Source organism: Podarcis liolepis, assembly GCF_965112155.1.
Source record: "Podarcis liolepis genome assembly, chromosome: 7".
NCBI classification, from domain to species: domain Eukaryota; kingdom Metazoa; phylum Chordata; class Lepidosauria; order Squamata; family Lacertidae; genus Podarcis; species Podarcis liolepis.
The window spans coordinates 55,989,916-56,002,375 of record NC_139561.1 but is presented as its reverse complement, the minus strand read 5'-3'; the positions used below and the strand labels follow the sequence as shown (position 1 = coordinate 56,002,375).

Sequence of the window (12,460 nt, the reverse complement as noted above, 5' to 3'; positions counted from 1 at the left end):
GCTGGATGCAAATCTCTCCACTGACCTAGTTCTTTTTTTTCTTTTCTTTTCTTCTTCCCCCCCATTTCAGAAGCTGAACTAAAAAAAAATCCATAAATTAAGGAAATTAACTGATGGAGCCTCCGGCATCTTTGTAAGCTATTTAAATCTTTAAATTTACAACATCTTCTGCATATATCAAGTAATTGAACTAACTGCAGGGATGTAACTTTAATGAGAAAATTTCCCTCTTCTCCTGTAGTTTGTACTTGGGAAATAAATAAATAAATAAATTCCCCTTAGGAAAAAAAACTTTCTGTTTATCCTTGTTACAGAAGATAACTTTTTTTAAAAAAAGCCAAAAAACCACAAAAACCCTGAACCCTCAGTATTAAAGAGGCTTTGCGTCTTTTCCTTTGTATCCCTTGGTAATGAGGAGAAGGATCAGGAAAACCAAGAGTGGGTAGACCAAAATTATGTGGCCTTGACTTTTGTTGGAAAAGTTAGAAACAGGAAAGGTGATTCTCATTTTCCTTAGCCATTTCAGAACAATAGCAATGATGGGGGGGGGGGCAGAGATTGTATAGTTTTTCTGCAGTTGCTCCTCCTTGTGGCTAGTAGGCGCTAAAGTTTAAACTTAGTTTAAATCCAACAGACATATTTCTTAAAATTTATTTATAAAAGTATTTGTATATAAAATGTAATAAAAATAAAAAGGTTTACAGCGATAAAAACATTAAACCATACAATAAAACCATAAAAAATTAAAAGCAGACATCAATTAACCATAGTGGAAGAATGTGTTCTTAATTGCCTGCACAGGCCTGGCAGAATAGGCCCAGCAGGCATTTAAAAGTTGGCACAGAAGTTGCCAAATCTCTAGTGGCAGTGTGTTCCACAGGACTGGGCTGATGACACTAAAGGCTCAGTTTCTCATTGTTGTCAAGCCAGCCTTGACAACTCAGACCCTCTGGCAGATGATCTCAGTGATCGAGCAGGGCTAAAAGGGATCAGGCGATCTCTGAGGTACCCAGGACCCACGTTATTTGGGGCTTTGTAAATTAATACAAGAACCTTAGCCTCTGAACATACAGTAAGGTTGCAAATTCCATGTATTTAACTTGTGCATATTCAGCTTTATGCACCTGCCAAAAAATTTAAAAGGGGGCAGAGTTCCAGGAAAAAATACTTTTGGCAATCAGCGCACCATTGAACCTGACAATACACAAGTTTGGCTTTAGGAATGATCCCTAGAGTATAAACCCCGTGTAGAGTATAAGTTGAGGGCTTACTGTTCAGTGGTACCTCTGGTTATGAACTTAATTCGTTCTGGAGCTCGGTTCTTACGCTGAAACCATTGTTATCCTGAGGCGCACTTTCACCAATGGGGCCTCCCGCTGTGCGTGCACCTCCAGTGCGCGATTTCCATTCACATCCTGGGGCAAAGTTCACAACTGGGAGCAGCTACTTCTGGGTTAGCGGAGCTCATAACCTGAAGTGTTCGTAACCAGAAGTGTTTGTAACCAGAAGCGTTTGTAACCAGAGGTACCACCGTACTCAAAAAAAGATTTGTAAAGTGAGGATAATATTTGAAAAGTAAGACTGGGGAAGGTGGTGGCAGTCAGTAATACAAAATCTCAAGAGAAGGAATAGTTTCCTCGGGATCAACATCCCAGTTAAGAACTGCTACAGAACTCACTGGAATTGCAGAGAGGAACACAGGGGAGACTTAACATGCTTGAAGGTGGAGGCGATGCAATGTGCTCCAATAGACCAGAACTGTTCCCAAGCTTTGCCCTCCAGATGTTTTGGACTACAATTCCCATCAGCCTCAGTATGGAAAACATCTGGTTGGGGAAGCCAGGGTCAGATGAATGAATACACACACACACACACACACACACACACACACACGGATATTTTTCTTAAAGTTCTCTGCCCCCATATTTTAATTACTGTAAGTGAATAATTGAGGTCTCCTAGTTATGTCTGTCAATTTCTTGAACTGCTGTATTCTATAACACTGACACACATTTTAATGTCCTTAGTGCAGATTTTACAGTAAAGCTAAAAAGAAGGATATTCTGGAGAAATTGTACTAATAATGGAGACTTGCAGTTAACCATTGTAATTTGAGAGGGCAACGAAGGGTGGGGACGCACGTCTCCCATCAGTTCGGCTTCGTCTAATTGGAATGTGTGCGCATGGAAAAGTGGTTAATGGGAACTTCTGGAGGGGGGGCGGGGCAGTGGAGAATGATGTGCGTTTTGGTTTGGATGATTGGCCGACAGGGATCCTATTTGTTCCTTCCAGGAGAGGAAATAAACGTCTGCAGTTGCAACTGATCACTGGCAAGAAAGGCTGGAGGGATGGCGCTCATATCTGTGAAATTGACAACGTACAGGCTATCAAATAGGAACTTCCCAGGCCAACCCCCTCTATCAAGAAATGCCTCTCCAATAATTTGGGAGGGGGGGGGAGAAGCCCGGGGTAAGATTAGTCTTTTTGGCTGGCCTGAGTGCAATCCTGCGCACGTCGAAGCCGATGGAGAGTCCATTCTTTCCTTCCGCGGGAGCACATTGAGGAGTTTGGGAGGCCATGAATGTTAGGAAGAAAGCAAGGCAGGCAGGCAGGCAGAAAGTTGCTTCTGCCAGCCAGCCAGCCAAGGGGAGGCAAGCGCGCTCCTCATTGGGGCGCCGAGGGCTGGAGGCGGTTTCCCCCGGAGGGAGCGCGCTGCACAAACGCTTGGCCCGCAATCCGACCTGCTTTTGTTCAAAGTTTATGGCGAAGGCTGGAGGCGCAGGGAGGAGGCGGAGAGAGAAAGCTTCCAGCAGGCGGGGAGGTGGGGGGGCAGAGGGAGGAGGCCCGGCCAGGCTGCTGCGGCCGGGCCGGAGGAAGCAGGAGCGCCCCTGGAGCTGCTCGCCTGCCTGGGCAAAGCCTCGGTGGCGGCGGCGGCGGCAGACATCTCCATCTCTCGCCGTGCGCCATCAATGGAAATGGCGCATTTGGCCCGAGGCGGCCTGCCAGGGCGCTTTTCTCCCGCCGCACAATGCCTGGCCGCGGACGTCATTCGCTTCCAGTGGCCTGCGGGGCATTGGGGGAGCGTTTGCAAGCCGAGGCGCGGGGGGGGGGTCGGGGAGGAGAGAATAAAACAAAATCGGATCCCCAAAGAAGAGCAGAGAGGAGTCATCGAAAAGGGGAGGGGAGGCTTATTCTGCTTGGCTCTCCGTTTGAGCCCCTCGATCGCTGAGCTCGTCTTGTAATTAAAAGAAGGAGGGGGGAGAACCCGTTTCCAAAACTTGCTCCAGTTTATCAACAAGTGCAGCAGCGGCCCGGGTGCTCCCCTCGTTGTAACGAGGGAGGACTCCAACGATGTGCAAAACGTGCCCTGCCTGACTTATTTGGGAGCTGCAAATTTATGCCTAGTTGGGAAATGCCCCGGGAAATATTACATCAGACCAAATGACAGTGATTAAAATCAGCTTTGCGCTCCCCCTCGCGCGCGCTCCCTCCCTTTCGCGCCCCCACCCCCACCTTTTCCTTCTTTTGCACTAAAGTCTCTCTGGAAGGGACGTGGCCCTGAGGACTCCGGCGGCGCCAAACCGTTATCCTCCCCCCCCCTCACCCCCAGCCAAGAAAGACGAAGAGGCAGGACCGTTAGCAAAAAAAGAGGCGAGATTTCGACACAGGACCCAAAGCTTGGTGCTCGCGAGGAGAAAGGGGGGGGAGCAATTTTGCAGGGGGAAGTCGGTGCGACTGGGAGGAGGCAGATTTGCAACAGGATTTTTTTTTTCTTTTTAAAAATTAAAGCAAGAAACAGAAAGAGTTAATTTAGAAAAATAAATAACAACAACAAATCCGGCGGTGGGGAGGGCAGATTTTGCAGAAGGTTGGGGCCAAGATCAGCTTTTCCTGCGAAACTAGCCCAGGCGAGAGGAGAGCGAAAAGGGCTGAGCTAATTGCAGCCTAACGTGGCGGCGGAGCCGGAGGCGTTTTTTCAGAGCCCAGAGCGAGAAGCCGCTGCTGCCGCCGTCTCCCTTTCGCGGTTTCCTTTCTCTCTCTCTCTCTCCCCCTTCTTTTTTCCCTCCCTTTCCCCCCTCCTCTCCCCGCGTTATTTAGAGAGGAGATTATTGCCTTTCTTCTCCCGAGCAGCCTCGGCTCCTCTGTTTTAAGGCTCTTCTCTCCCCGATCCCCCCCTCCTCCTCCGCCACCCCGCTTTCCTCCCCTCCCCGCGCAGACGAGGCAAAACAAACAGAAAAGAAGAAAAGAGAGAGAGGAGAAGAAGAAGCCTGGGCAAATAGATCTACAATAATATTGCATCGCGGCGGCGGCGGCGGCAGGGTCGGAGGCAGCTCAGCCAGAGGAACCTACAAAGGCGCCCCGAGCTCCCTCCGCCTCGCCAAGCGAGCGGCGCGGAGGACGGGGGGCTTGGCCCAGCTCGTCGGCGTTTCTTCTTCGCCGCCTGCGCTCAAGGTAAGGCGGGCGACCCGGGCTGGCGGGGGAAGGCGGGCGGGCGAGCGGGCTCCTCCTGCTTCTCCCTCTCTCTCCCTCTCTCTGCTTCCTCCTTTGGTTTGCACCGTGCGCGCCTTCCAAAGCAGGGGATCCCCCCTCCCCAAGTGGTTCTTGCAACTCAACTCGGATCTTGGGTCTTGTGTGTGCAGCTGCCTTTTTTAAAGCTACAGTGACACTTCCAGCCAAACCCTTCCTTTGCACAGTGTGTGTGTGTGCACGCGTGTGCACGCATGGCTCCGTGCGCGCGCTTGTTCCGCGCGGCCGCGCGTATGTTTGTAGCTTTGCCTTTTATTATTTTTTTTCTCCCGTTAAAAAAAAAAGAAAAGACAAAAAATGCAGGAGGCAGCAGCGATGATGGCCAGCTTGGCTGGAGCCCCCTCGCCCGAGGCTGCTCGCCTCTCGCTGCTGCCCTCCTAGCATCAAGCTGGAGAAGCGGGAAGAGGGGTGGAAAGGGGGAGGTGGAAAGGATCCGGGGCCAAGGGAGCTGCGGCTGGCGTGGAGGGAAGCGCGCGGCGCTCGCTGGGGCCCCCGCGGCGTTTGAATGGTACATGCACGAGCGAGCGCGCCTTGACAGCCGCTGCGGCTTTGGAGGGGGGGGTCGGTGGTTGGGGTGACGATGAGGGGCGCCAGAAAGGGCTGCCGGCTGCTTTGGGGGTGAGTGCGGGGCGGGGGGCAACATTGGCGCTCCTGGTGCTTTCCGTTTTCTCCCCGGCTGGGGGAAAAGGGGGGGCGTCCCTTCTTTAGGAAGCCCCCTTCCCCGAGGGCTGGTTCTGCACAAAAGGCCAAAGAAATCGTGAGGATGATGAAGGAAAAGCGCTTGGGGGGAGCGGGTGAGAGGGGGAGCCAAAGCCCCAGGCAGGCAGGCGGGCTGTGAATGAAAGTCTGGCGCCAGCGATTAGGAGAGGGCGGCGAGCCGAGCCGGCTTGGCCCAGGACTGCCGGCGATCGTCGGTTTGCGCTGTCGGTACACGCCGCGCGCGGGGCTCCCCAAGCCCTGCTCTGGGGCTGGAGCTCCCCTTTCTAGAAGGGGGGACACTACTCTCTGCCTCTTCCATCTGCCTGCTTTGCTGCTTCTGTGAAAGAAGAAGAAAAGGCGCCATGTTGCTCTTTTAATTTAATTTTATTCTTTGATTTTTGTTTGTTTGTTTGGGGAGGGGGAGCTGCTTCCCGCTACTGCTGGGAGCTTTTCTTTGGCAAAGCCAAAAGTTTGGAGCGAGCCTCCCTGAATGCTGTTTAGAGGATGACCAGAACTCAAAAAGGAGAGCGGAGCGAGGTGTTTGGATGTGTTGGGCCACTTGCACGCTGGCGAGTAGATGGGGATGGCTGCTTGAGTTTGTGCAGAGATTTAGTCTTAAAGGCCCCCAGGCTGCTCTCTGATACAGAACTTAACCTGGGGCCCATTCAACATAATGGGATGGCCCTCCACGTGAGCCTACAGAAGACTGCACTTTCAATATAGAGGGAAGTTTCAGCTGGGACCCATGCAACTTCTTCCTGCGGAGGAAAGTGCAGGCTTTTGTGTTGTGTTTGTTTGTGTGCACACATAGGATGGAGGGACAGAAAGCACCTTGCAGACCAAGTTCTGTGCTTAAGTGAGCTGGGAAATTTTTAAAGGAAGCCACTTCCTAGCAATAGCTCTGGCTGAACTCTCCATCCACTCCCATAAAAAACCTAGGCAGATAATGACAGGAGGCCATGAACTTGCACCCCAATACACTCCTAATGACCAGATTACACCTCAGCTGTCAACTCCCTGGCTGTGCAGTTGTTCCACCTCCTGCATCCCTGGCTTTTTAAGGCTCCCAACTGTGGAGAGATGAGCATCTTTTGCACAGACAATGGTCCCAGGCCTTCTATGTCTTAACCCACGGGCACATTTTCTATGGAAAGGTTAAAAGACTTTTGCAAAAGGGAGGGGAGCACTAATATTCTCCAAAAGCTCTTGAGGACAAGGACTTACGGGGCAGAAAAGGTGCTGTGAAAAATGCTTATATCCAGCTGCTGCCCTAGACCTGCCTTTGACCAAGAGAGCCCAACGTAGGGATGGTCCAGAGAGCAGGTTTTAGATTTGACCTGATAAAAGGCAGGAGGTGCAGCCCAGGAAGGTCTCCTGCACAAGCTCCCTTGATTCATTCCAGGGGGACTCCTGCAGACTTTCCTGCTGGACTCTAGTCCTTAGCCAGAGTAGTTTGGATGCACTGGAAGCTTTTGATAAGTGGCTGGCTGGCTGAAAGGAAGATGTCCCTTTTGCATCCTAGAGAAGGGCGGTGGGGGGGGGGAGTATATTGCACTGTTTCAAGGCATCTCTTAAAAACCCGCAGTTTTCATTTCATCTCTTAAATGGGCATGAAGGAATTAAACTGCATGAGTGAATAACAGCATTAGTTTCAATTAATTTTTTTTATCCTGGCAACAATAAACTTTAGAAACAAAAGCGTTTTTACATCCTTAATTAGTCTGGCTTCCCATCTGTAGGCTTTTAAGTGTCTGTGTGCCTTGATTTAAACTTTGTCCCTCTTTTGGAGCTCCTTTCTTTGCCTGCTTCCCCCCCCCTTTTTTGTTTTTAATCCCTGCATACCATTTGCTGTAGTTTCCTATTGTTTGCAACCTCTCACCTTCCCTCCCTTGGCCTTTGCCTGCTTTGCCTTTTAGTTTCTGCAGTTGCTTTCAGGTATACAGATCTATATATATATTTCTCCCCTTCCCCTCCAAAAAAACACAACCCCACCCCATCATCAGCAGTATTGGTTACTATGGCCCCCCAGGGTGTGTATGTACAAAAAAGGGAAAGTTTTATCCATCCCAAACTTATTTTGCACTTTTGAAGTCTTTTTTTTTTTACTAGGATTTCAAATTGTAGCATCTAGAGTGTATATTAAATGAATAATATTCCTGTAGGCTTGTGTGTGAGAGAGAGAGAGAATGAAGACAGAGGCAACACCCTGGAAATTTCTGCAGTCTTTCAGCATTCTCTGCCCCAGGGTGATAGCCCTGGGCATGGAGTTGAATGGAGCTCTTACAACTGCCTTCTGTTTACCTTTTATGGTTAAAATAACAGCTTAGCAAAGAAGCAACTTCATGGGGAAGCGATTCGGTGAAATCATTGCAAGCTGTAGCAGCCTAGCTAGTTTAATCACCCCTAGAGAGCGGAACAACTGTGAGCTCAATGGGACACAAAATCATTTTGTGTGTAAATGAGCATAGGATGGTGGTTATTTCACTTTCCACGGGCAAATAGTTTTTACAAGCAGCACTTAGGCAGTTAGCACAGGAAGGCGGGAAGAAATAAGCTGCCTTTTGGAAGATCCTGGTGAGAGATGCTAGAAAGCTGCTCTGCACACCAACATGGAGGCAGTTTGGGTATCAGGTCTCTTGGTTGTTGGCATCATCCAATGAGATTTCTTTTGAATGAGAGCATTGCAAGACTGCCCATTCATTTCAAGCAGGACTGGCGCAGGAGAATTTCCCAGTGAATCAGTGTCTCTGCCTTCAGCAAACTCCCAGAGATCCTCTTCCTGTGTAGACAAACCACACAGGGATAATTTGAACTAATACAGTGTGCATAGTTTACACACACACACACACACACAATTCTTAATTACTCTGTAAAAACTTTCACTTGAGACTGCCTCAGAATATGTCAAAAGTTCATTTCAGAAGCAGTAAACCAAAATACAGTTTGGTTCTTTCAGTGCATTCTTTAGATACAAATACAAAAATATTTACCTTTTCTCTGAATACTTTTTGATGGTGTAGATACAGTGCTTGAGAAAAATGTCATCTTAAGTGAATGAGAGCAAAAGAGTCAGTTGCATGTTTACAGTTCAGCTCATAATATCCATCTTCTGTGACAAAAACCGACAAAAACCTGGGTGGTGTCTTTGCAATCTGCGTACCCATCTTTCTAGTCCACTCTGAATTCAGATCTGGGTCCCCATTAGATTTAGATTAGCATCTGCTCAATTTTGTGGACTGCAGACTTGAATAATTTTTTTCCTGCATCTAACAAGTGAGAGACAGCAACAGTGCACAGAGGTAATTCAAAAAGCCATGCAAGGGAATAGTATAAATTGCTAGATTGCACAGTTGACATCCAGAATGAGAAATTAATATTGTAGCCATATTCAAAATTGCTGGAAAGTGAAGCCCATTGGAAACAGATGGACTTACTTCTGAGTAAAAATGCTTGTGATGGAGCTGTGAGCCTGCAGTCCTAATCCCTCTTACCAGGGTTATGCCTCATAGAGTGGAACTTGATTCCAAGGAGACATATTTTGGATGAGGGACCCTCAGACAGAGATGTTGCTGTTGTAGGTTAGCTAGAACACTTGGACTACACTCCTGTTTCTGTAAATTCAATGGGAATCCTGCTTCTGAAAGTCGGAACAGTCTGTGCCTTCTGCCTTTATCTAGCGGCTGTCATTTCTTGCCAGAAGTCTCTATTGCAAGATAAAACCAGTGCAAAGTAAGAATTGAAGGGCTTTCTCTGTGCTAAGATTTCATTCTGAAGGAGGCGGAAGGCAGAAAGGTGATTATTCACGAAGGAAATTGCTGCCTTTAGTTATAGGGACTTCCTAGGCAGCTCCTGTAACACTATTATTAGGGGATAATAGGCTAGCTGGGGTCAGAACAAAGACAGGCAGTGCTGACATCAAGCTTCTAGCTGGAGACCCCCCAAAAATTTAAACCCAGGAATCTAGTGCGTATTAGAGCTTATTGTGTTCTTTGGTGTTGGGAGAATTTGTAGGCATCTGGGGAGATGGGGCATCTACAAGCAGGAAGAAATGGCAGAAGACAATGGGGCTGACACTCTTAAATTATTTGTTGAAAGCAAGTAGTTCCGTTGATCATGTGAAATAGTTGCTTAAGATGGCTCAGGGCAAGAAGCAAGAGTCATTTGCTCTTTTAAAGAATTCAGCCCCTCTACTTGAAGGTGGTGCTATTGTCAAAATGCTAATGATAATTTCCTGCCAACTGGCTGAAGTATCTGGGACAGCACTAATCTTTGGGGTAGCGCTCAGGTTAGATGTCCGTTCTGCACTTCTGCGTGTCAAGACAGAAAAGGATGTGGATCCGTAATGGGGTGATGTATTTCTGGTGGCAGAGTGGCAAAACAGTCAATTAAACGTGGAGTTTATATTCTTTGTAACCATGTCCCAAAATTACTTTTCAGTCAGTTTCTGTGCAATTTGGAAAAGCAAATGTTTTCTGCCTGTTGGGGTGATTTTGTCCAAGCTAGTTGTATTGTTGCGATGATGTTAAAAAGGGAGACTTTGGATTCTGAGAGGTACGGTCAAAGGAGTCTGTAAGAAATGGAAATTCACTGTGAAATATTGCATAGGGTGTGCCTGTCGGATGTTAGCAGAATATAGATGCTCTGTGTTGTGACTGCAAATAAAAATACCAAGTCAATTAAATCATTCTCTGAAATGTTTCATAGCTGTAATATTTGGCATATTTTGCTGTAATGAGTGGGTGGGGGGGGTGTTTAGAAATCAAGTTTATAGGCTGTTCCACTTGGAATGTCTTGCAAGATTTTGTGTTGGTTGCCTATATGTGTGACAGTATTCTTTTATCCAGATTAGAATCGCTTCTAAGCATTAAAGCAAACTGAAGTACCTGCTGTCTGTCTAAGTTTAAAATCTGATTGTTATTCTCTCGAAGGCTGAGGGCAATCAAAGTTTCTTGACATTTTCATAGAAATCTGAATTTTAGTGAATAAATTTATGGAAAGAAAGTTTTGAGTTTAAACTCCTTTTTAAAAAAAGAAATAAATAAATAACTGACTATAAACAGGATTGTTGTCTGTATGCCTAGATAGGTCTGTAATATATGACTTCAGCTGAGAACACAAGATATTTGGAAATGGTATACAGAGGGTAACAGTGGTCACTTTTTAAATGACGTTTTTTGTTCTAGCCTCCTCTGCAGCTAGAAGACTTTTCCTCTAGATAAAAAAATAGGTATTAGTAGTTGTGTTGTGTAGGTAGTTTTTTTAAAAAAATGTTCTATGTTTGATGCGAATTTTACTACATGTCTAAATGAAATGCCTTAGGTACTGAGGAAGTCACTAATTTAGAGGTGTCTCGTTACTGAGACAAACTTGCAAAAACCCCTGAATCCCAATTCACAAATTGGTTATTCGTTTGTCAGGGGATATTTCACATCTAACACATAAGCCCGCGACCTTTAATTAGAATTTTGCGGTTTGTTTTATGCCCCTTGAGGCTGACACCTTGAAAAAGATCCCCCCCCTGCTTGATTTCTTATTGCTAATAAGCATCTTTTCTCTTTGCCCGCTGGTCCTTTGAAGAGTATGATGCAAATACACTTAATTACGAAGGTGGCAATAATTTGTTAGCTGAATATGTGATCAGGCAGATGCAAAAATGATCTTATTAGATCTGTGATCTCATTGGAATCAAGGTAAAGCACAGCTGTGCTTAAGAGGATTTTTCTTCTTCTCTTTTTTCTGTCGGGGGCTTCTAGGAGGAAGGCAGAGCGATGTCCCGGCTGTCTTTAACACGGTCTCCGGTTTCTCCATTGGCTGCCCAAGGAATCCCTCTCCCAGCTCAGCTCACCAAATCCAACGCCCCCGTGCACATTGATGTAGGAGGACACATGTACACCAGTAGCCTGGCCACCTTGACAAAGTACCCAGATTCCAGGTAAGGTCAACACTTTTCCTGGCAGCGTCCAACGCATGGAACTTAACACTCTTTGATAGCAGGAATTCAGCCGTAAGATGAGTAGAGTCGGAAACTGAGAAATGCTTGTGCTGTTTCCAGATTGAACCCTCCGATACATTCCCCGCCTTCTGTCTTGCAACATTGTGTTTGAAGCACCTGTTGCGATTGCTGTCCGCCTTCGCCAGTACCGCTGCTTTGTAGCTAAATAAATGTGCCCATTGAAAGGTGATTTTAACCCAGGTGTGTGCACACACTTGACAGCCCCAAAGAGAGTTCGCAAAGGGTTGTGTCTTTTCAGTGAATTTGTCACCGGTGGGAATTTGCTCACTTGTTCTCCAGTCACTTTTGTTTTGAAATTGTTTCGATGGAGCTTAATTTGCAAGTCTGTTTCATCTGCAGTAATCCTGAGCTCAGAAACAGAAAAAAGGAAGTGCAGCTGAAAGAAATTGTATTCATATGCGAATTAATGTGCTCAAGGTTGACTTGAGAGACAGTAATTTGTTGACTGCATTGTCATTTCTTGGTTCTTCCAGTTTATTTGGAAATAAGTCCCATTTAGGTGCAATCTTTGCCTCTAAGCACCTTCTTACAGGCACACAAGTCCGAAAGAAATTAATAAGCAAACGTGCAGCATTGTACTGTTTGCTGGTGCCTTTCAGGGCAAACATCTTCTTCGAAGCTGCGCATAAGTTTGTTGCTGCACATATCTGAATTGTGTACCATTCTAGAGGTTAGATGCTAAAGACCCACCTATCTTGTAAAGCTTGTTGTCAAGATGCTGAGTTTCTGGGGAAGAGACTGTCCTGGGAAGGTGTTTAGATTAAGTTTTAGGGGTCCCCCCCCAAAAAAAACACCTGAATGATGGATGGGATTTAATTTTTATGTGCATCAGAATATGCCGGCTTCAGATAGAAGGGGGTGGGTTGCAATTCACTGGTCCAGTTGTGTGGTGTAATGGCAATTAACAGAGGCTTGGTTCATACATTTTTTAATGATTCAAAGACTCACAGTTGAAAAGAGAGGGAGCTATATATGCAAAACTTTCAAAGCTCTCATTATAAAAGAAGATCCTTCAGGTCTCAAAATTGGTACCAGGTCTGCAGACTGAGGGATAAATCTGTTAGAAAGATTCCTACGCAAGCCCAGTGCATGGTTTCTGTTCTGTTGAGAAAATCCTCAATTGCTTTTTGTAGGCTCATTGTGCAAGAACTTTCCAGTGAATGTCTTCCTGGGTCTGTCGATCTGACTCCATGTTTGCCTTGGCTGTCAGAGGTTCTGCTT

At 46.6% G+C, this 12,460-nt stretch overlaps 1 protein-coding gene and 1 long non-coding RNA gene across 6 annotated transcripts in view; both read left to right on the top strand.

Annotated features, from left to right (window-relative positions):
- Positions 1-785: 785 nt before the first annotated feature.
- Positions 786-12,460, top strand: part of LOC310712313 — a 72,904-nt gene continuing 61,229 nt past the window's right edge. Inside the window, exon 1 of the long non-coding RNA XR_014528849.1 lies at positions 786-1,524. This is a non-coding gene — a long non-coding RNA (uncharacterized lncRNA). The remainder of the gene's footprint in view (positions 1,525-12,460) is intronic.
- Positions 3,120-12,460, top strand: part of KCTD15 (potassium channel tetramerization domain containing 15) — a 70,570-nt gene continuing 61,229 nt past the window's right edge. Inside the window, exons 1-2 of one of the 5 annotated variants that reach the window (XM_083515210.1) lie at positions 3,120-4,452; positions 10,980-11,158. In XM_083515210.1, coding sequence (XP_083371336.1) covers positions 10,995-11,158 — 164 coding nt within the window. In that variant the 5' untranslated portion in view covers positions 3,120-4,452; positions 10,980-10,994. The other 4 variants (XM_083515209.1, XM_083515212.1, XM_083515211.1 and 1 more) reach the window with 4 other exon arrangements.